Below are 21,329 nucleotides of genomic sequence, written 5' to 3'. Positions count from 1 at the left end.
CCAATACACTCATCTAAAGCTTAACTTCTGTGACCTCCCCTGATGTTAATTCTATGCAATGAGACATAAACCAAAGTCTTCTGGGAGTTTCTGGGAAAGCTTTCTTGATTAAAATCAATAGTCAGGGCTATCATAGTCCATCCCTTCTTCTTGCCTACATCACATAGATGTGATATCTAAAATTGCAGCTACCACCTTGTGTATGTGAAGCAACAACCAAGACAACGGAAAATGACAAACTGAAGATGATAGGTCAAAAAGATACCAGAGGCCTGAATCTTTGTCTAACAGAGCTGCTGTACTAACTCGGACCTCCTATTCTTAGAATTATATTCCTATTCTTATATGAAAGCCAATATAGTTAGGTATTCTGTTTTTTAAGGCAAGGGTTATTTTCAATAAATATAGTGCTTAATCAGTCAAAAAATTTTAAATCTTTCAGTCTACAGAATATTCAAAGATAGTCTCAGAAATCAAAGTGGAAAATTGGGTAAGGAAATTTCTGATTTTTCACAATGGACATCTAGGAAAAAAAAAAGTTTCCACCTTCAAGAATCAAGAAAATAAGAACTCATGTTACCTGACACATTCTGTCAATATTTTCTTCAGTTGGCATTACAAAGTACACCGCGGGAACATCTGGAATAGGATCTCGATCAGAGTGCAAAAGCCTATAAGATGTAAAGAATATAAAATTTACTTTTTTCTTAGTGACTTATCTAAAAAGATAGGTAAAAACAGTACTTCTCAAACTAGAAGTTTACCAGTTCAAGGACATGACCCGTACTCTAAAAGCTCTTACTACAATTAATCATTTAACCCATCTTTCTTCTTGTATCAATGTTAATATTATTTATTAGTAAGATCCTAATCTCAGTTTTAATTTCTTCTACTCCAATCACTTTACTTCTAATACCTCTTACGGTCAGAGTCCCTTCTACCAATATTCTCTCTGAATGAGAACTAATGAACATTCAAAATAAATTTTATTTCCATTTTTCAAAGAAATATGGTGGGAGGAGGTTAAGTGGGAGGAAACTGCTATTCTCTAAGAGAGGGAAAACAGAAAGCTGGAACTGTCTTTAGAATCTTTAGAAGCGATAAAAAATTAGCTATAAATACAATCAAATACATTTTTTAAATGAAAGGTATATGAATGCTTCCTTAAATCTTTAAGACAATATATATCATTCTATTTATTGCTTCATGAGAATGCATAAGAGATCAGCTAAGCATCTCACAGACTGTATAACTTGATAGCTTTTTCTTTTACAATTCAGGAAGTATAGTCATTCAAATATCCCAATAGCAAATGAATGACAAAATGTCTTTATTCATTTTACCATGTTTTTATATCAGGAAAAAAGAGAAATATTCTATTTCTACAATATTCCAGTCATCCTTCTGTAAGCAATATCCCATATACAATCTTCTACATATATCCTTTTCTATATACAAATATTTCAGTCATCCTTCTATGAAGAAGAGAGTGAAAGAGGCCCATGCTGCCAGTGAGTCCACAGTCAGTAACTCCTTTCCATATGTCTGGCTGCTGCTAACATCAAAAGGATTATAATGTGCTGGCAGCCACTGATTGCTGTCACCTTACAATGACTGTCCAACTATCTAAAAGGTTACAACCACCTTTTCGTGATCTGGAAATGAAACCTGTAATTATTGTTTTCTACAAATCAGCTTAAACCAATTTGCAGATTATTTACAGTAACTGATGAAACATTCTCCAGCAAAAAAAGGAAGAACAGTCAGACACAGGGTGCATAGCAATTTACCAGAGTAGCTATTTATTAATAATCTTTTCATGTTCTCATGTCAGTAGCAACATGTATGCAGCAAGAACACACAACTCTCAGCTGGCAGAATATCTTGTTACTCTTAAAAGTGCTGAGGCTTCGCTTTTGTTAGTCACTGTTTCAGAGCTACTATGGTTCAGTAGACAAACAGCCCAGCATAAGTGGCCAAGCAATCTGTCCATAACTCTGCAATTAATTACCTATACAATAATGGGACAATCACTCAGACTCTACAAACTTCTGTCTTTTCATTTGTAAAATAAAATAAAATAATAATTCATTTGCTGCCTAAAACAGTAAGGCAGCAAAAATAACCAATGCTTAAAACACACCATCATTTTCAAGGATGGCATAAACCTTAACTTCAGTTCAGGTCATAAGCATTACAAGTCACCAACAAGAGATGTGTATTTTAAGTCTGACATAAAAATGAAAGGAAAAATCTGTCAAATATTATATTTCATCAAACCTAAGATGCTATCAATTTTACAATGTATTAGACAGAAAAATGGTGCCCATTAAACTATGCCATGGCGTTAATAAGAGAGACTCTAATTTCATAAATATTAAAAACTAAAATGATTTTTTAGAATCACTGTAATAGCCTATTAATTTACAACAAATATTTAATATAAAACTGAAGAATTTAAGAATTTAACCAGATTCTGATATGTTATTCATTGGAGATCTAAATCACATTCCCAATAAGAGCATGTTATAATTCAACATATTAGAATATCACAGAATGAAAACTGATAATGTCCTAAAAAACCAAAATGCAAATAGGTTACAATGCCATAAAATTGGACTCCTTCAGTACATAAAAGTATTAGTAGCTATTCAAGAATATAAGCCTGTTCTATTAGGCTAAGTATGCAAAATAACACAATTTATTTGCTTTACCAGTCGTATCATAAGGGATATAATCAAATAAATTCAGTGGTTAAGAAGACAACACAGAAAGTTCCTTTGGAGATTGACTGTCATTATTTCCTAGTTACTTAAATTTTTCAAATTAAAGATGTACCAATTTAGATATTCCTCTTTTAAAAAAGTGTGTTTTTCTTATTCCTCCCTGAAATAAATGAACTATAGTTTTACTTGATAACTGTACTTATTTTACTTTCATATATGACCACTTTGACAGCCAAATAACATAGTGAGGCTAAATATTAGTGTAACTACAAAGAATAATAAACAGAAAGCTCTACCTGTCATCAGACATCAAAAAATTTTTACAACTGAAACATTGCTCATCTTTGAAAGGGAGGAAAGTAAATCCAATTAGGAATTGGGGGTGATTCTTTGAAATTAAAAATATGTTTTCTATTTCTTTTTACCTAAAATAATGTGACAATACAGACCAAGAGGAGGAGGAACAGGTAAAGCTACGATTACAAACATTAAAGTAAGTCCTATATGCGACATAAATACGGGACCATTTAGAGAGAGAAAATACAAGCATCAAGCAAGGCCGATATTCCTGCTACTATTAATAATCACAATTATTGAAATGTCCTTATAAAAAGAGTATTTCAATTAAAAGAATGAAAAAATCTCAAAGCTGAAAGAGACCTTCAGACAACCAGTTCCTTTACATAGAGAGCAAACTAATCTGTAGGAAAAGACACAAAAGAGAAAATTTAAATTCTCAGACTGAGGATTATTTTTTCCTTTGGAAATAAAAGGTTTAATAAGAGAAGATAAGAGGAAAAAATGTTGTTTTCTATATACAAGTGCTATGCTGCTGCTGCTGCTAAGTCGCTTCAGCTGTGTCCAACTCTGTGCAACCCCATAGGCGGCAGCCCACCAGGCTCCCCTGTCCCTTGGGATTCTCCAGGCAAGAACACTGGAGTGGGTTACCATTTCCTTCTCCAATATACAAGTGCTATAAGCTAGCATTATTTTCTTAATAACATCCCTAGTAATTTGATTTCAGGGTGGCTAATATTTTTTAACAATGTATTTGAAAACAAATGCCATTTCTAGAAATATGTTAAAACTCACAGATGCAGAGTGATTCCCATGTCTCTCAGCTCCTTCACAGATAGCAAAGGGGAGATGATATCTTGGCCAAATCTGTCATAAATGAGCACCTAGTTAAAAACAAGAGTCACGTGTTTTTAAAACATAATTATCAATGAACAGCCAATAGAGAACCCAATATTGAGATACTGTTGAAGTACATTTTGTTTTATTTTTGCCACACTGGACTGTCAGTTCCCCAACCAGGGATTGAATCCGAGACCCCTGCAGTGGGAGCACTGAGTCTTAATCACTGGACCGCCAGGGAAGTCTGAGTACATTTTATTTTAATATACTGAATTCTTATACTTACCTCAATTTAATATTTTTCACAATTATTTACCAAAATGTCTACTTACCTAGTAATTCATTCTTTAGAAGTGTTATTACTCTTGTTAAGGTAAATTATTATGTAAATTCTTCTTATAAAATACTTTTCTGTAGGTTAAAAAACATACTAGAGACTATAACATACTAGAGACTATAATAAGATATAGCTTATTATATCTTAAGCTATAATAAAGGACTTTGAACATACAGTAAACTCAGATACACTCCCCTATCCAGTTCACATATATCCTTTCTTAAAAGAGAGAAGTAAAAAATCAGTCTTCCCTTGTGGCTCAGCTGGTAAAGAATCTGCATGTAATGCGGGAGACTTGGGTTCGATCTCTGGGTTGGGAAGATCCCCTGGAGAAGAGAAAGGCTACCATTCCAGTATTCTGGTCTGGAGAATTCCATGGACTGTATTGTCCATGGGGTCACAAAGAGTCGCAACTCTCACCTTCAAAAAGCAGTCACTCTCAAAACTAATGCTTAATAAGTTCAAAGACTATTTATGAAAATCCTCCTGCTCTAGTTACAAAAGGTTGGATGTTGCAGAATTCAAATTCTTCTTTACACCTCAATACCATATTATTAATCTTGTGATAAGAGAAGTGATGGGTAGGGAAAGAATTTGACACAATTCTGAACCCCATAAATTCTCAAGTTATTTAATTCATATGCTCAATATAGGCACTCTGAGAAGGCAATGGCAACCCACTCCAGTACTCTTGCCTGGAAAATCCCATGGAAGGAGGAGCCTGGTAGGCTGCAGTCCATGGGGTCGCTAAGAGTCGGACACGACTGAGCGACTTGACTTTCACATTTCACTTTCATGCACTGGAGAAGGCAATGGGAACCCACTCCAGTGTTCTTGCCTGGAGAATCCCAGGGATAGGGGAGCCTGGTGGCTGCTGTCTATGGGGTCGGACAGAGGTGGACACAACTGAAGCGATTTAGCAGCAGCAGTAGCAGTAGCAATATAGGCACTAGAGATAATAAGTAATGCAAAGGGCAACAGGAAGATGACTGCAAATAAACAGGAAGGAAGAGGAAAATGAGGGACCCTACTAAAGCTTAAACTGTAAATTCAATACAGATGATTTTAATCACCTTTATTAGCATTAACCCAAAGGACTTACAGGGACTCATAAAAGTTTTCAAAACACTCCAAACTGTAACCAAGTTGATTTGCTCTTAATTCGTAGAAAGAGAGAAGTATAAAGTGGCTATAATCTCATAAAGTTTAAACCAAATCAACGGCATTATAATCTCTTTGAAGAAAAAGATGGAATTAACAGATACAAATTATTAATAGTATACATAAAACAGATACACAACAAGCATTTACCATATAACACAGGGAACTACATTCAATATCTTGTAATAATCTATAATGGAAAATAATTTGAAAGAAATCTCTGTATATAATAAAATCACTTTCCTGTATCCCTGAGATTAACACAATATTGCAAATCAACTATGCTTCAATTAAAAAAAAAAGATTTACATTAAGAAGCCATGTTAAATAAAAGCAAAATATTCACGCATTACAACTAAAATGTGTTACTCTTAGTATTATAAGAAATATCCTCCACCACCACCAATAAGGGCTGAGAGAAAGAATCTCCACTAAAATAAAAATCTCTTACCTTCCAAACTGGTTCTCCAGTGCTATTTTTAACATGAGGCACATTAAAATTCAACATACGCTTCAAAGCCACTGGAAATGAAAACAGTCTTATTAAATATTACCAATGTCTGTGATTTCACTTTCCTCCCACATTTATTACTTATTACCTCAAAACAAAATGCACAAATCACTCTGGAAAAACAGATTTATCTAATGACTTTGTAAGACAGTTTGATCAACAGCTAAAAGGCATGTGTCTAGATTTTCTAACATGCGGTAAGCATCTGTTTCCACACGAAAATGTGAAAAATGTTCAGGAAGCTTTTTCCATGTCTCCTGATGATACCACACTATATTTTATATAGATGTAAAAAACATCCTGTCAATCACAAACCTGCAGTGGCCTCAACAGATAGCTGTTGTCTGCTTATTGTGTGGCTAAACGAACAGATTAAGATCAGTATTGATGGGCTTCCCTGGTAGCTCAGCAGTAAAGAATCTGCCTGCCAATCCAGGAGACATGGGTCTGAACTTTGGTCCAGGAAGATGCCATATACCACGGAGCAACTAAGCTCATGCATCGTAACTCCTGAGGCTGTGCTTTTGAGACCTGGGGAATTGCCAACTATTGAGCTCATGTGCACCAAGTATTAAAGCTCATGCACCCTAGGAGTCCGTGGCTCTGTAATAAGAAGAGCCACCACAATGAGAAGCCCACACACTGCAATGAAGAGCAACTCTCAGTCTCTGCAACTGGAGAAAAGTCCATGCAGCAATGGAGACCCAGTAGAGTCAAAAATACATACATACATCATTTTTAAAAAGATCAGTATTGCGAGAAACAAAAATCATCTATATGTAATTGGTTCAAAACCTTCATACAGTAGTTCTGGTTTTTAGCTGTCCTGGAGTGCATTCTATGGCAAATTTATCCTGTTAGATCCACTAGTGAGACTTTCCTATAGATGTGGTAGGTAACTGATAAATCCTGATTTAAAAAATACAATTCTATAATCACAGAAGTTATGCTCTACATGTTATAGCATTTTGTGGTTTTTATTGCCATTCTGTTCATGATTTATAGCAGACTCAGTACTCTTGCTGGAAAATCCCATGGATGGAGGAGCCCGGTAGGCTACAGTGCAAAGAGTCAGACACGACTGAGCGACTTCACTTTCACTTCTTACTTTCATGCATTGGAGAACGAAACGGCGACCCACTCCAGTGTTCTTGCCTGGAGAATCCCAGGGACAGAGGAGCCTGTTGGGCTGCCATCTATGGGATCATACAGAGTCGGACACGATTGATGCGACTTAGCAGCAGCAGCAGCAATGTTTTCTAAGAAAAGTAAAAATCTTGCTATACCTTTATGTCCCCTTCATGGATCACAGCCTTGTTGTGGCGATGGGGCTTGCATAATTCTGTGAAGCTATGAGCCATGCCATGCAGGGCTACCCAAGAGAGATGAGTTAATGTGGAGAGTTCTGCCAAATTGTGGTCCACTGGAGGAGACAATGGCAAACCACTCCAATATTCTTGCCGTGAAAACCCCCTGAACAATATGAAAAGGCAAAAAGATATGATGCCAGAAGATGAGTCCCCAAGGTTGGTAGGTGTCCAATATGCTACTGGGGAAGAGCTGAGAAATAGCTACAAAAGAGTGAAGAGGCTGGGTCAAAGCCGAAATGACACTTAGTTGTAGACGTATCTGGTGGTGAAAGTAAAGTCTGATGCTATAAAGAACAATATTGCATAGGAACCTGGATTATTAGGTCCATCAATCAAGGTAAATTGGATGTGGTCAAACAGGAGATGACAACAGTGAACTCTGACATCTTAGGAATTAGTGAACTAAAATGGATGGGAATGGGCAAATTTAATTCAGATGACCATTTTATCTACTACTGTAGCCAAGAATCCCTAAGAAGACATTAAGTAGTCCTCAACAAAAGAGTTTAAAATGCACTACTTGGGTGCAATCTAAAAAACGACAGAATGATCTCGGTTCGTTTCCAAGGCAAACCATTCAACATCACAGTAATCCAAGTTTATGCCCTAACCACTAAGGTCAAAGAAGCTGAAGTAGAATGATTCTATGAAGACCCACAATATCTTCTAAAAATAACATCAAAAAGAGATACCCTTTTCATCACAGGGGATTGGAATGCAAAAGTAGGAAGTCAAGAGATATCTGGAGTAACAGGCAAGTTTGGCCTTGGAGTACAAAACGAAGCAGGACAAAGGCAAAAAGTTTTGTCAAGAGAACACATTGGTCACAGAAAACACCCTCTTCCAACAACCCAAGAGACGACTCTACATATGGACATCACGAGATGTCAATACCAAAATCAGACTGAATTATATTCTTTGCAGCCAAACAGAAGTTCTGTACTGTAAGCAAAAGAAAGACCTGGAGCTGTCTGTAGCTCAGATTAGGAGCACCTTAACGCAAAATTCAGGCTTAAACTGAAGAAAGTAAGGAAAACCAGGCCGCCATTCAGGTATGATCTAAATCAAATCCCTTATGATTATAGAGTGAGGTGACAGATTTAAAGGATTTGATCTGATAGAGTGCCTGAAGAACTATGGAATGAGGTTGGTAACACTGTATAGGAAACAATGACCAAAACCATACCCAAGAAAGTGAAATGGAAGAAGTCAAAGTGCTTGTCTGCGGAGGCCTTAGAAATAGTTTAGAAAGAGGAGAGGTAAAAGGCAGGGGAGAAAGAAAAAGATGCACTCAACTGAATGCAGAGTTCCAGAGAAGAGCAAGGAGATAAGAAGTCCTTCTTAAATGAACAGTGCAAAGAAGTAGAGGAAAACAACAAAATGGGAAAAACTTAAATCTCTTCAAGAAAACTGAAGATATCGGGGGAACATTTCATGCAAAGATGGGCACAATAAAGGACAAACTGTAAGGGCCTAAAGAAGCAGAAGAGATGGCAAGAACACACAGAAGAACTACACAAAAAAGATCTTCATGGCCCAGATAGCCACGATGGTGTGGTCACTCACCAAGAGCCAGACATCTTGAAATGTGAAGTCAAGTGGGCCTTAGGAAGCATTACTATGAACAAAGCTAGTGGAGGTGATGGAATTCCAACTGAGCTATTTCAAATCCTGAAAGATGATACCAAAGCGCTGCACTCAATATGTCAGCAAATTTGGAAAATTCAGCAGTGGCCACAGGACTGGAAAAGGTCAGTTTTCATTCTAATCCCAAAGAATGCCAGTGCCAAAGAATGTTCAATCTACCGCACAATTGCACATTTCACCTGCTAGCAAGGTCATGCTCAAAATCCTTCAAGCTAGGCTTCAACAGTATGTGAAGTGAGAACTTTCAGATGTACAAGCTGGATTTGGAAAAGGCAGAGGAACCAGAGATCAAATTGCCAACATCCATTGGATCACAGAAAAAGCAGAATTCCAGAAAAACAATTACTTCTGCTTCATGGACTATGCTAAAGCCTTTGACTGTGTGGATCACAACAAACTTTAGAAAATTCTTAAAGAGATGGAAGTGCCCTGAAAATCTGTATGCAGGTCAAAAAGCAACAGCTAAAAAGGAACATGGAACAATGGACTGGTTCCAACTGGGAAAGGACTACGTCAAGGCTGTATATTGTTACCCTGCTTATTTAACTTATATGCAGAGTACATCATGTGAAATGCTGGGCTAGATGAAGCTCAAGCTGGAATCAAGGTTGCCAGGAGAAATATCAATAACCTCAGATAAGCAGATGACACCACACTAATGGCAGAAAGCAAAGAGGAACTAAAGAGCCTCTTGATGATGGTGATGCAGAGTGGAAAAGCTGGCTTAAAACTCAACATTCAAAAAACTAAGATCATGGTATCCAGTCCCATCACTTGGCAAACAGAAGGGGAAAAAGTGGAAGCAGTGACAGATTTTCTTGGGCTCCAAAATCACTAAGGATGGTCATTGCAGCCACGAAATTCAAAGATGCTTGCTCCTTGGAAGGAAAGATACGACAAACCTAGATAGCATATTCGGAGAAGGCAATGGCACCACACTCCAGTACTCTTGCCTGGGAAAATCCCATGGATGGAGGAGCCTGAAAGGCTGCAGTCCATGGGGTTACTAAGGGTCGGACATGACTAAGAGACTTCACTTTCACTTTTCACCTTCATGCACTGGAGAAGGAAATGGCAATCTACTCCAGTGTTCTTGCCTGGAGAATCCCAGGGACGGGGGAGCCTGCTGGGCTGCCGTCTTGGGGTCGCAGAGTCGGACACAACTGAAGTGACTTAGCAGCCGGAGCAGCAGATAGTGTATTAAACAGCAGAGATATCCCTTTGCTGACAAAGATCCATCTAGTTAAGGCTATGGTTTTTCCGCTAGTCATGTACAGATATGAGAGTTGTACCATAAAGAAGGCTGAGTGATGAAGAACTGATGCTTTCGAATTGTGGTCCTGGAGAAGACTCTTCAGAGTCCCTTGGACTGCAAGGAGATGAAACCAGTCCATCCTAAAGGAAATCCACCCTGAATATTCACTGGAAGAACTGATGCTGAAGTTCCAATACTTTGGCCACCTGATGCGAAGAACCGACTAACTGGAAAAGACCCTGATGCTGGGAAAGACTGAGGTGGTTGGACAGCACCACTGACTCAACGGACATGAGCTTGAGCAAACTCTGGGGATAGTGAAGGCCAGGAGTCTGGTGTGCTGCAGTCCACGGGGTTGCAAAGAGTCAGGACATGGCTTAGCAACTGAACAACAACAAGAATACTTTCATAAGAAACTGAGATTGCCAAATATTCAAGGGAGGGTAGCTTATTAATTTTTTAAATGACTGGGAACCCTAAAATCTACCTGATTTTTTAAAAGCATTTGAATCAGGTTTTATTAATACAGAATAATCTACAACATAAACACCTACCAGAGGAGTTTATAATACTCAAATCACCTGGGTATCAATTTACACCATCTTCACTCACTAGAAAAACTTCTACTAAATGCTTATTTCTGGAGGCAGGTAAAATAATAGAGGAGACTGCACTTCAATGATAAATATATTTATATGTACAGAGATACAGAGATGATTTTTTGGTAAAATGCTTGTACCTAATATCCAGACAATAATACACATTGCCAATAATTTGGACATACTTCAGAAGCTCACAGGTGTTATAATATTTCACTTTAACAGAGGACCACTAGGAAGATTCACAGCCTGGGTTCCATGAGTTCCAGGTGCATGGTGTTCTCCAGAAGGCTTCACTAATGGAAAGAAGCCCTAGTCAGCAGATATTTCCACATTTGCCTTCTCACCTCCATCTTGGTGAATTTCCCCAACTGTAAGCCTTGGCTAACTTCTGACACCATGGATTTGTTAATAAAGTAAATGGTCTATGCTCAATATATATAAAAATGTATTTTGGGTTTCCCTGGTGGCAAAGAATCTGCCTACCAATGCAGGAAATGTAGGTTTGATCCCTGAGTTGTGAAGATTCCCTGGAGGAGGAAATGGCAACCCATTCCAGTATTCTTGCCTGGGAAATCCCATGGACAGAGGAGCCTGGTGGACTACAGTATGTGGGGGTCACAGAAGAGTCAGACACACCTCAGCGACTAAATAGTAACAATTTTACTTTCATTAGAGTAATTCTCTAAAGGCTTAAACTCACTGCTTTTAACTGAAATGACCAAACATACTATCTGCAGTCCTAGACTTAGCTAACACAGTTTCATCCTTACCTGGAATGCATTCTTCATTCACTATACATTCAACTACACTTACTATTCACTCAACGAATGTTTAGTGAGTGTTTACCATCTGCCAGACATTGCTCCAGCTGTTGGCACTAAACAAAACATTCAGTCAAAACTACTTCTCATTAAGCAGCTTTCATTCTAGTTGGGGGGAGAAAGATAGCAAGTAAAACGTGAGATTACGATAAATGCTATGGAGAAAAATAGAGACGACAGGTAGAAGAGATGGTTGTGGTGTAGTTTAGTCAGGAGAGGCCTCCTGAGAAGCAACATCTGAGGAAAACCCCAAAGGAAATGAGGAAGTGAGCCATGCAGATCTCTCTGAAGGTAATATTCCAGAAAAAGGAAAGGCTCTGATGTACATTCTGGTGTGTTCAAGGAAAGGAGAGAGTAATAGCAAGTGAGTCAGAAAGTTGAGTGGAAAGCAGATCATATAGGGCTTTGTAGACCACCTGTGGCTTTTACCATGATGGAAATGAGAAGCTGCTAGAGTTGTTGCTGCTGTTTAATCACCAAGTCAGGTCTGACTCCCTTGCGACCCCATGGACTGTAGCCCGCCAGGCTCCTCTGTCCATGGGGTTTCCCAGGCAAGAATACTGGAGTGGGTTGCCATTTCCTTCTGCACGGGATCTTGCCCAACCAGGGATTGAACTGGGCAGGTGGATTCTTCACCTCTGAGCCACCTGGGAAGCCCCAGGTTGCAAGAGGATTTTGAGCAACATATGATATGATCACTCCTGGTAATGTGGGGAAAAACATGAAGGTGAACAGCAATGTAAGAGCTCATTATGCAGTGTCAGTAGCAGACTGAAATCTATTACTAATTGTTTCTTTGAATTTCAAAGGAAGGAATCAAGTACAGCCAAAATCCTTTCTGTAGGCCATATTAATTGTAACCAGTAATATTCCTACTCAGATTTATATGCAGAACTTAACTACAAGAGACACAACTTTCAACTTGAAAATTCTTGATGGCTTATTTCCGTCAGCTCCTCAGAATTAATGGTTTGCCAACTATCAAGACAATTAGTGAACAGGTATAAACTATTAGTTTGTATCTAACAGATGTAAACCAAGTTGTCAACAAAGTTTCCAAAAAGATGTCAAAGCGAACATTATCTAAGGTGGGGAAAAAAGTGCAGAAGCAGTATTTCTTTTTTTAACTCATACTTTCACGGTATAAATGGAAAGTATATAAGCATGTCCTATTAAACATGAAACTAATAACGTACTGTTTAAAAACACCGGTCTACCAAGTAATAGGAAAGGTATTCATTCGTTTTGCCATTCTTACATCCCATTCCAGCATGCTAGAGGCGGAAATCATTATCACTAGGCATCTCTCTCCAGATTAGTTCACAGGAGAGAAATGGCAGAATGGAATCTGCTCTGGAAAGAATATCTAAATTTTGTAATTGTAGTGGAAGTGCCGAAAGATTTAACTCTCAACATTAAAATAAGAGAGAACCGAAGAAACAAACGCGAAGACCTCATAGATGGCAACAGAGGGCGGGAAACGCCAGCTGCCAGATCTTGTCGCCACGGCTTTCTGAGACCAGTAGGAAAGACACAAAAGCAGGATCGCAGCAACCCGCTCACCCCTAAAATCCTTTCTCCAGCACCACATCAGAGGGCCGACTTCTCAAGCTAATGGAATCTCTTCCCTAAAAACTCAAAAGGGGAGGGGCTTTCGATGCCCTGAGAACTGGATTAAACTCTGAGGTCCGTTTTCGAGCTGCACGCAACGCGACCGAGTGAGGGCGATAAGCAGAGGAAGATGTCCTCACGGCAAGCACAAAACCGCAGAGAAGGGAGTAAGTTGGTACCTGTTTGTCTCTCTCGGATACTGGCTGCTGCGGCGGCCGCCATCTTGGCTCCCACCATCCACTGCCTGGCTGGCGAGCCTAGCCTGACGATGACGTGGCCGGCACGACCGCCCCGGAAGCAAAGACCAAAATGGGCGGGACCACAAAGGGCCGGCCCCGCCTCCTCCAAGGCGACCGCCCCCGCCCGGGCCCGGCGCGGCCCGCCCTATGCCCTCAGCTCTCTCCTGGAGACTCAGTAGGAGAATGACGCTTGAATACCTGATACTGTTTACAGCGACGGGACAGGAGGGATTTTTAACCTGTCAAGCCCCAACTTCTGAAAGGGTAACTGCTTTAAATTGCGCTGATAGAGCAGGAGCGTGTTGTAGTGCTAAAAACCTAATTAAATGCACGACTGTTAGTTCGGTCGTCTACAGGTATCTTATGTTATTTGGCTCAGTCGTGTCCGACTCTTGCGTCCGGCAGGCTCCTCTGTTCATGGGATTCTCCGGGGAAGGTTACTGGACTGGGTTGCCATTTCTTCCTCCAGGGGATCTTCCCCACCCCGGATCGAATCCGCGTCTCCGAATCTTCTGCTTTACATGCGGTTTCTTTACAGTTGAGCCATCGGGGAAGCCCCTTCAGATCTCTTGAGGTAATCTAGGGGCTTAAGAATCACAGGACTGAAGTAAATGAACTTCATGGAACAAAACTGGCACTTAAATGCTCGCTGCCTTACCTTTACCCAGTGCAGCTGGAGAGGTGTCCCGTTTGCTTTTTTCTGGAAGACAGGTGGCTTTGAAGCATTGCTCTTCAGGCAGATTTCTTAATCTCATCTTAAGCAAAAGCAGTCTAGCTGAGTGGGGTTGTTTTGCCATCATACACACAGGAGTCAGGAAGGTGCAAACTGGAAATTTGTATTTTCCTCCTTTTTGTAAATGCAAAATTACAAAAAAGTTCTTTGGTGTGGTGAGGGGGGACGTTAGTGGATAATGCAGGTGTCTTGATGTACACTTAAAACCATGTGATGACAAAATACATCCAATATTGATTTCTAACAATCCATATTTTTTTTACTGGATGTTAAAAATGGACACAGCCCATTTCTCATACCGTCAACAGCGCTCACTTTTGATATTTGCGTTATTGAATGTTTATTCTGAAGCTGTGCCAAATTCTATGAAATTACAGACCCTGTGCCTCAAAAACTTGTTTTGAAAACTTACCGAATTTGAGAAATTAAGCTACCCCAACAATTACATAAAGAGCATTTCTTAAAAAAACATCCTATTTCACAACAATTTTTATTGAACTCAAGTGATCTCATTCTTAATGCCATTAGGGAATGCCCTAGAATCAAACCTTACATTCTTTTTCCTTGCATAATTTTTTTTGGCTTAATTAAGGACAGAATTGGCAAGATCATTGAAATGTACATTGAGATGATCTGACATAAATATGTATACACTGCGAAGAATTCCTCTCATCTAGTTAATTACCACATCTATCACCTCATTTATTTTTATTTTTTGGTGAAACCTTTCGAATTCTACTCTTTTAGTAAATTCCAATTATATTATCCACTGTAGCCACCTTGTTATATATGACAAGCCACTATGAAGAACAGTGTGGAGATTCCTTAAAAACCTGGAAACAGAACTGCCATACGACCCAGCAATCCCACTATTGGGCATACACACGGAAGAAACCAGAATTCAAAGAGACATGTACCCCAGTGTTCACTGCAGCATTGTTTATAATAGCCAGGATATGGAAGCAACCTAGATGTCCACTGGCAGACAAATGGGTAAGGAAGTTGTGGTATATATACACAATGGAATACTACTTAGGTATAAAAAGTAACATACTTGAGTCAGTTCTAATGAGATGGATGAAACTGGAGCCTATTATACAGAGTGAAGTCAGAAAAAGAAACACCAATACTGTATATTAACACACACACATATATATATGGAATTTAGAAAGACACTAACGATGACCCTACATGCAAGACAGCAAGAGACACATACTTTTGGACTTTGTGGGAGAAGCAAGGGTGGGATGATTTGAGAGAATAGCATTGAAACATGTATATTACCGTATGTAAAATAGATGACCAGTGCAAGTCCGATGCATGAAGCAGGGCACTTAAAGTTGGTGCTCTGGGACTACCCAGAGGGATAGGGTGGGAAGGAGGTGGGAGGGGGATTCAGATGTACACCCGTGGCTGATTTCATGTCAATGTATAGCAAAAACCATCACAATATTGTACAGTAATTATACTCCAAGTAAAATTTTAAAAAAGTGTACCAGGTTGGTAAAAGAGACTGGTAAAAGATTATGAACCTACATTGTTTAAGAAACGCATTATGGTTTTCACTAAGAAATTAACTGTAATATTTACTCTTTATTCAGTGTTATCACTGATAAGGATCAGCAATGAAGTAGGTATGTTGTAACTAAAACAGAAACGACAGTTACTGCCCTATGGGAAAATGAAGTCGCTCAGTCATGTCTGACTCTTTGCGACCCCGTGGACTGTAGCCTATCAGGCTCCTCCGTCCATGGGATTTTCCAGGCAAGAATGCTGGAGTGGATTGCCATTTCCTTCTCCAGGGGATCTTCCCGACCCAGGAATCGAACCCGGGTCTCCTGCATTGCAGGCAGACGCTTTACCGTCTGAGCCGCCAGGGAAGCCCTATGGGAAAGTTCTACTTAATTGTTTGTCTTCATGGAATATAAAATAAACAGGCTTTCCCTTCAATATGAGAGCCCAATCTTGTTCAATTGAGCACTTCTACTTTCAATGCAAATCTATCATCTAACCACTTAAGCTCCAGCATATTCCTCCCAAAATATATGAGTCATATTGATATAAAACACTCAGACCTGTTTAACATTTATGTACAGTATATACATTTGAAATGATAAAAACTGTCCTAACCAAGGAGATAGTCCTGAGACACGATGGGACACATGTTTTCAGCACACGATGTTACAGTGAATGGAAGGGTTTCATGCCTTAGTGAAGGAGCATGTCCTCATGTTGGCCAAGTGGCACTAGTGGTAAAGAATCTGCCTGCCAATGCAGGAGATGTAAGAGACTCAGGTTCAATTCCTGGGTCAGGAAGATCCCCCGGAGAAGGAAATGGCAACCAACTTCAGTATTCTTGTCTGGGAAACCCCATGGACAGAGGAGCTTGGCAGGTTACAGTCCCTGGGGTTGCAATGAGTCGGACACAACTGAGCGACTAACACAAAACCAAGGAGTGCACAGAGTGTGGAACATGGATAGAAAAGGATGACCCAGAATCTGCCCAGTGGTCCAGTGGTTAAGACTTCACCTTCCAATACGGGGCTCCATCCCTGGTCAGGGAGCTAAGATCCCACATGCCTCATGGCCAAAAAAAAATCAAAACATAAAACAGAAGCAATTTTGTAACACAGTCAATAAACACTTAAAAAAAAAAAAAGTCCACCAAAAAAAAATCCCAAAGAGTGGCAATAAACAAATACTTCGTTTAAGGCTAAGACTGAGTAAGGTAGTCTGTTACTGGAATATAAGGATTAAACTATGGGCTGTTAGAGTGTTAATTAACCTAATATTTTTTAGTCTTTTAACTGACTCTACCTATCCAGATTTTTCACTTAAATAATATGCTTATTCTGCAAACTATTATTTTACATTAAGGGATAGATATTTTAACACAGAATATCTCAGAACAGCTCATTCAAGAGAGGTTCCTAAACGTTAGCCAACAACTGCTAGCAGGATCTACCAAATGTGGAGAGGAAAGGATCTTGTTATTTACCCAGTACTGTCAGAATCTTAACCTTGTTAAATCCTAACAAGTTACTTAGTTTATGTAAGAGCTTCACATTTAGTAGCATAAACATATTTATTTACAAAACTTAATTATATGTGTCATGTTTTTGTCTCTAAAGCCTTTAAAAAAGGGAAATTAGGCTGACATAAACGATCACATATCTGGCATACACTGTAATATGTTTAGCTATTTGAAGGTAAAAGTCAACATGAGAACTTGAAAATGTGATCTCTTCAAAGCAATTCATATTTTCCTAAACTGAGAGTAATACATATTCAAGAAATCCATCAATACGTTTTTATGTTTTGCACTGGATCACTGAGAGCATAAAACCTAGTTTAATAGCTTATTGTAAAAGTGACAACAAAGCATGTGATAATCACTATATATATACATATGACAAATTTATAAATAGGATTCTTGTTCTAATAATTTTCTTATAATGACTGAATGTAAAAGCCCACGTCACTTTGCCTTTTACAGTTTTAAAAGGCTTATCTTAAAAAAAAAACAACTTACCTATGATACTCTCTTTTACTGTGCATTCAGTATTGGGTAAAAACGTTTTGGCAGCTTCCATATAATTAGGAGAAAAAAATTATAAGAAACTCGAAATGATGTAGAAGCCAAAGTGAATTCTCAGATTAGTGATCAAATGAAAACTTTTTACTTGACCCAAATAGCGTCTAATTTATAATATGGAAATTAAATATTACAAAGTATAAAGAAAGTTAGAAGCTAATTTCTGATGAGATATTTTAAGGAATCTTTACCCTAAATACCCTAAATAACAGTAAAATGACTATGTACTAGAATAGTAGAGGACTGTATAAAATGCCTTCAGATGAAGTTCCCACACCAAAAAATTTTTAATTGTTTAAAAAAAATGAATAGAAAACTAAACTAAGACCATTAACAGCAGACAGGTTAAGAGGCAAATTTATGGTTTTTCTTGATATTGAGAGTAACAGAGAACAAGCTTGAAAATACATGGCATTTAGACAATTGAAATACTTAAGAAATACATATTCACATTTATAAAAGTTTATAGCATAATTCCTTTTAAAAAACCAAAGTCAGTAAAAACTCTGTATTGGCTTATAACAACAGAAGAAAAACAATACCAACCATGTGACATAGGAACACTGCAGAAAATAAATAACCTACAGGGTTCAGTGACATATCTTCAAAGATTAATCTAAAACCAAACTGATGAACATCCTTAAAACCAGAAAATATTTTCCAATATGAATATTTATACCTCCCTTTAAAACATGAATATCCCAAATTATTATTTAAACACCTTATCCCTAAGGCCCTGTCTACAAATAAGAGGAACTGAAATACTGTTTTTAATTGTAGCCAACACAAGCACACTGCCCCTTATCAGCAGCCCCACCTCAAAAGCATGTGAGCATTTAACAGCTTTAATTATGACTGTAATTAAATGAATCCAAACTACAAATAACCAGAATATAGCTTGAATTAGGTTTTCTGGTTTGTACTGATTTAATGGCTTTTAGAATTTTATAAAGACTAGGTAGGTTAACAAATAAAATGTCCAGTTTATCAACACATTTGGAATAAAACCTGTATGGTGAGTTTAAACTTCTTTTTGGATAACTGACCCTTCAATTATTTTTGATAATTTAATAGAATTCAACCCAAGACAAAAAAATGCCTTGTTTAATGTTTTAAAACCTTCAAGTTAAAGTTTCAGTTTTAGTAAATGTAACAAAACAAATACTAGGACTATGTTTTATATTACCAGTATCACACTAATCCTGTCAATTGTCTTTAAAAATATCAGTAATTTACAAATGTTTCTCAGAGAGAATGAGAATACGATGGCTGATACCTGCTTTGCACAGCTAGAAAAAAATGTGCTTAAAAACAAGCAATTTACCTCTCATACGATTTACTTTGCTGAAAAACCCATTTATATTAGGTAACAGATTAGGGACATTAGATCGTTCCAATTTCTTCTTTTGTAAGAGTACAGATATGGTGATAAAACTGTCAGATTATGTATCTTCAAATTGTTATTACATAATCTTTTATTTCTAGGTATTCTTTGACTTTTAGAAGAATTAAGAAAGTTAAAAAAGAAAGGAAATATAAGAGTTTATATTAATAAAAGGATATACAGGGACAGTTAATTCTGCATGGTGAGATTAGCATGGGTTTTTCATTCTTTGTAGTTCTTATATATTTCTACAATGTTTATATAAACAGGTATCTTTCAAAAGTAAAGAAAATACCTGTATAATGTAATGGTTCCAGTTTACCTATCAAACAACCATACTGATAATAAATAACTGTTAAATAGCCAAACCTACCAAAAGGCAATCCACAGAGATCATTCTATTCAGATAACTTAAACTCTGGATCATATACACTGTGGTTTAACACCACACATGGGATACAAAGAAAAAAAAATCTTATGATTAAAGCCAAGGCTTTAAAGAAGACACTTAAGAGATTTTCAACTATATTTAAGACTATGGAATGTCCATAGATTCTTGAGTATTTGTGCAATTCTGCTTTCTTATATAATACATCTCTTAAGGCATAATCTAACAGCAGTGTGGATCTATTTTAATATAATTCAATGATCTAAAAACATTTTTTAACAACTAATTTAGTGCCATCCTAGAAGAGGATACATATAACACATACTCCAAAATATATGCCTTTGATTACAAAAAAAAAAAAAATCACTCATTTAGCTTTCCTACTTAATGCTTTAAAATAAGTAATAATTTGAAAATTGCATAATTAAACCAGAAAAATCATTGTGGCATGCTATAGCTAATCCTAATTTACATAAAGTGAGCACAAGTTTTCTGCTTATATATAGCATGTACTATACTTGAAGAAAGTCTGTACAGCCATTCTAAAAGTATTTATATTGAGGTTTACAAAGCATGTATATTAAGAAAATAGAAAAATATTAACTTTCACTGGTACACCTTAACAAAAAATTCTTTTTAGCTTAGGTGGCCAAAACAATCCTTTATGTTCGTATTATAAATTTTACTGGGCCAAGTTTGCTCAAAGTGATGATGGAAAGATTTCTGAAACAAAAAGTATCAACAGCAGCTTTTAAAGAAGCATCCCTTTGTTCAAAACAGGTAATGTCAAATGAAGTGAGAATTTTCTTCTTTTTCTAATCTTAGAGTGTTTTTTATGGCGAAGTCCATCCTTTCTTGAAATTCTTTATATGTACTAGTGATAGGAAGAGCTAAACAGTTATCATGCTTGTTTCCTACAGGAAAATCCATATGAAGGCACTCAATTGATGGACTGGGTTTAAATCCAGCAGGTGGAATGGACTTGCAACCGGTAGCAAAAATAAGAATGTCTTCCATTGTTACTGTAGATTTACCATCTGAAAAGGATACCAGAGAGAGAGACAAAGAAAATATAAATAAATCCACATTATATATTGCTACCATCATAGACTCTTCCCCAACTAGACATGTTGAAAGGCAGAAGACTCCCACATTAACAGTAAATGCATAACAGGCAAACTAAAGTACTAAGTCAAGTCTAGTAATAGGAAAATGGTATATTAGATTCATGTTTATTTGAATCTCAAACAAAGTAGGACTCATAAAATCATTTGGTTGACCTACTCATCGTATATTTGAATGACTTCCTTAAAATAAAATTATACAGTCCAAGAGGTTCAGTAGGTTTTAAAACACAATCTTTTGGGGATATATACAAACAATTTTAAACCACTTCTAGATCACTGTTATTTGATAAGCTATTTCAAAAAGGCAAACAGGAAAAATTAGATGGTATAAAACATCCCAACAAGCTAGCTGAAAAATTTTCAACAAAAAGTTAAGCTTTTTTTTAACACCATATTAAACAGAATGAATTTACACTGCTAATGCTCACCGATAAATATCATTACCATATTCTGACCAATTCATTTTTGGAATAATTCAATTTGACTTAAAAATTTTAAACAATGAAGTAGATGACTAGCTTTGAAGCAGATGACTCTCCTATGCTGTGGCAATCACCCATATATTTAAAGTTTTCTAAGAAGAATGACTATCATCTCAAATTATTGAGACAGAAACAAGTGAAAAATAAACTTTATAATCTTTCCTTATCACTTTCAACTGTCATATAACTTGGTTTTAAACAAG

General features: G+C 37.4%; 2 protein-coding genes across 9 annotated transcripts in view; both read right to left on the bottom strand.

The window, feature by feature from the left end:
• The window catches only part of SCFD1 (sec1 family domain containing 1), a 111,966-nt gene extending 95,777 nt beyond the window's left edge, over nt 1–16,189 (bottom strand). The window contains exons 1-4 of one of the 3 annotated variants that reach the window (XM_042235293.2): nt 14,076–16,189; nt 5,813–5,883; nt 3,819–3,907; nt 581–671 (exon numbers count right to left, since the gene is read on the bottom strand). In XM_042235293.2, coding sequence (XP_042091227.1) covers nt 581–671; nt 3,819–3,907; nt 5,813–5,883; nt 14,076–14,217 — 393 coding nt within the window. In that variant the 5' untranslated portion in view covers nt 14,218–16,189. Of the gene's footprint in view, nt 1–580; nt 672–3,818; nt 3,908–5,812; nt 5,884–13,357; nt 13,429–14,075 lie in introns of those variants that run through there. The other 2 variants (XM_027957224.3, XM_027957225.3) reach the window with 2 other exon arrangements.
• Nucleotides 16,190–18,013: 1,824 nt separating this feature from the next.
• The window catches only part of G2E3 (G2/M-phase specific E3 ubiquitin protein ligase), a 74,956-nt gene continuing 71,640 nt past the window's right edge, over nt 18,014–21,329 (bottom strand). For all 6 annotated transcript variants that reach the window (XM_042235290.2, XM_042235291.2, XM_012098753.5 and 3 more), the window contains one exon: nt 18,014–20,554. In XM_042235290.2, the coding sequence (XP_042091224.1) occupies nt 20,304–20,554 (251 nt within the window). In that variant the 3' untranslated portion in view covers nt 18,014–20,303. The remainder of the gene's footprint in view (nt 20,555–21,329) is intronic.

The sequence above is a fragment of the Ovis aries genome, chromosome 18 (assembly GCF_016772045.2).
Source record: "Ovis aries strain OAR_USU_Benz2616 breed Rambouillet chromosome 18, ARS-UI_Ramb_v3.0, whole genome shotgun sequence".
Classification (NCBI taxonomy): Eukaryota; Metazoa; Chordata; class Mammalia; order Artiodactyla; family Bovidae; genus Ovis; species Ovis aries.
The sequence above is the reverse complement of the archived record's forward strand: the minus strand, read 5'-3'. Positions and strand labels throughout refer to the sequence as shown.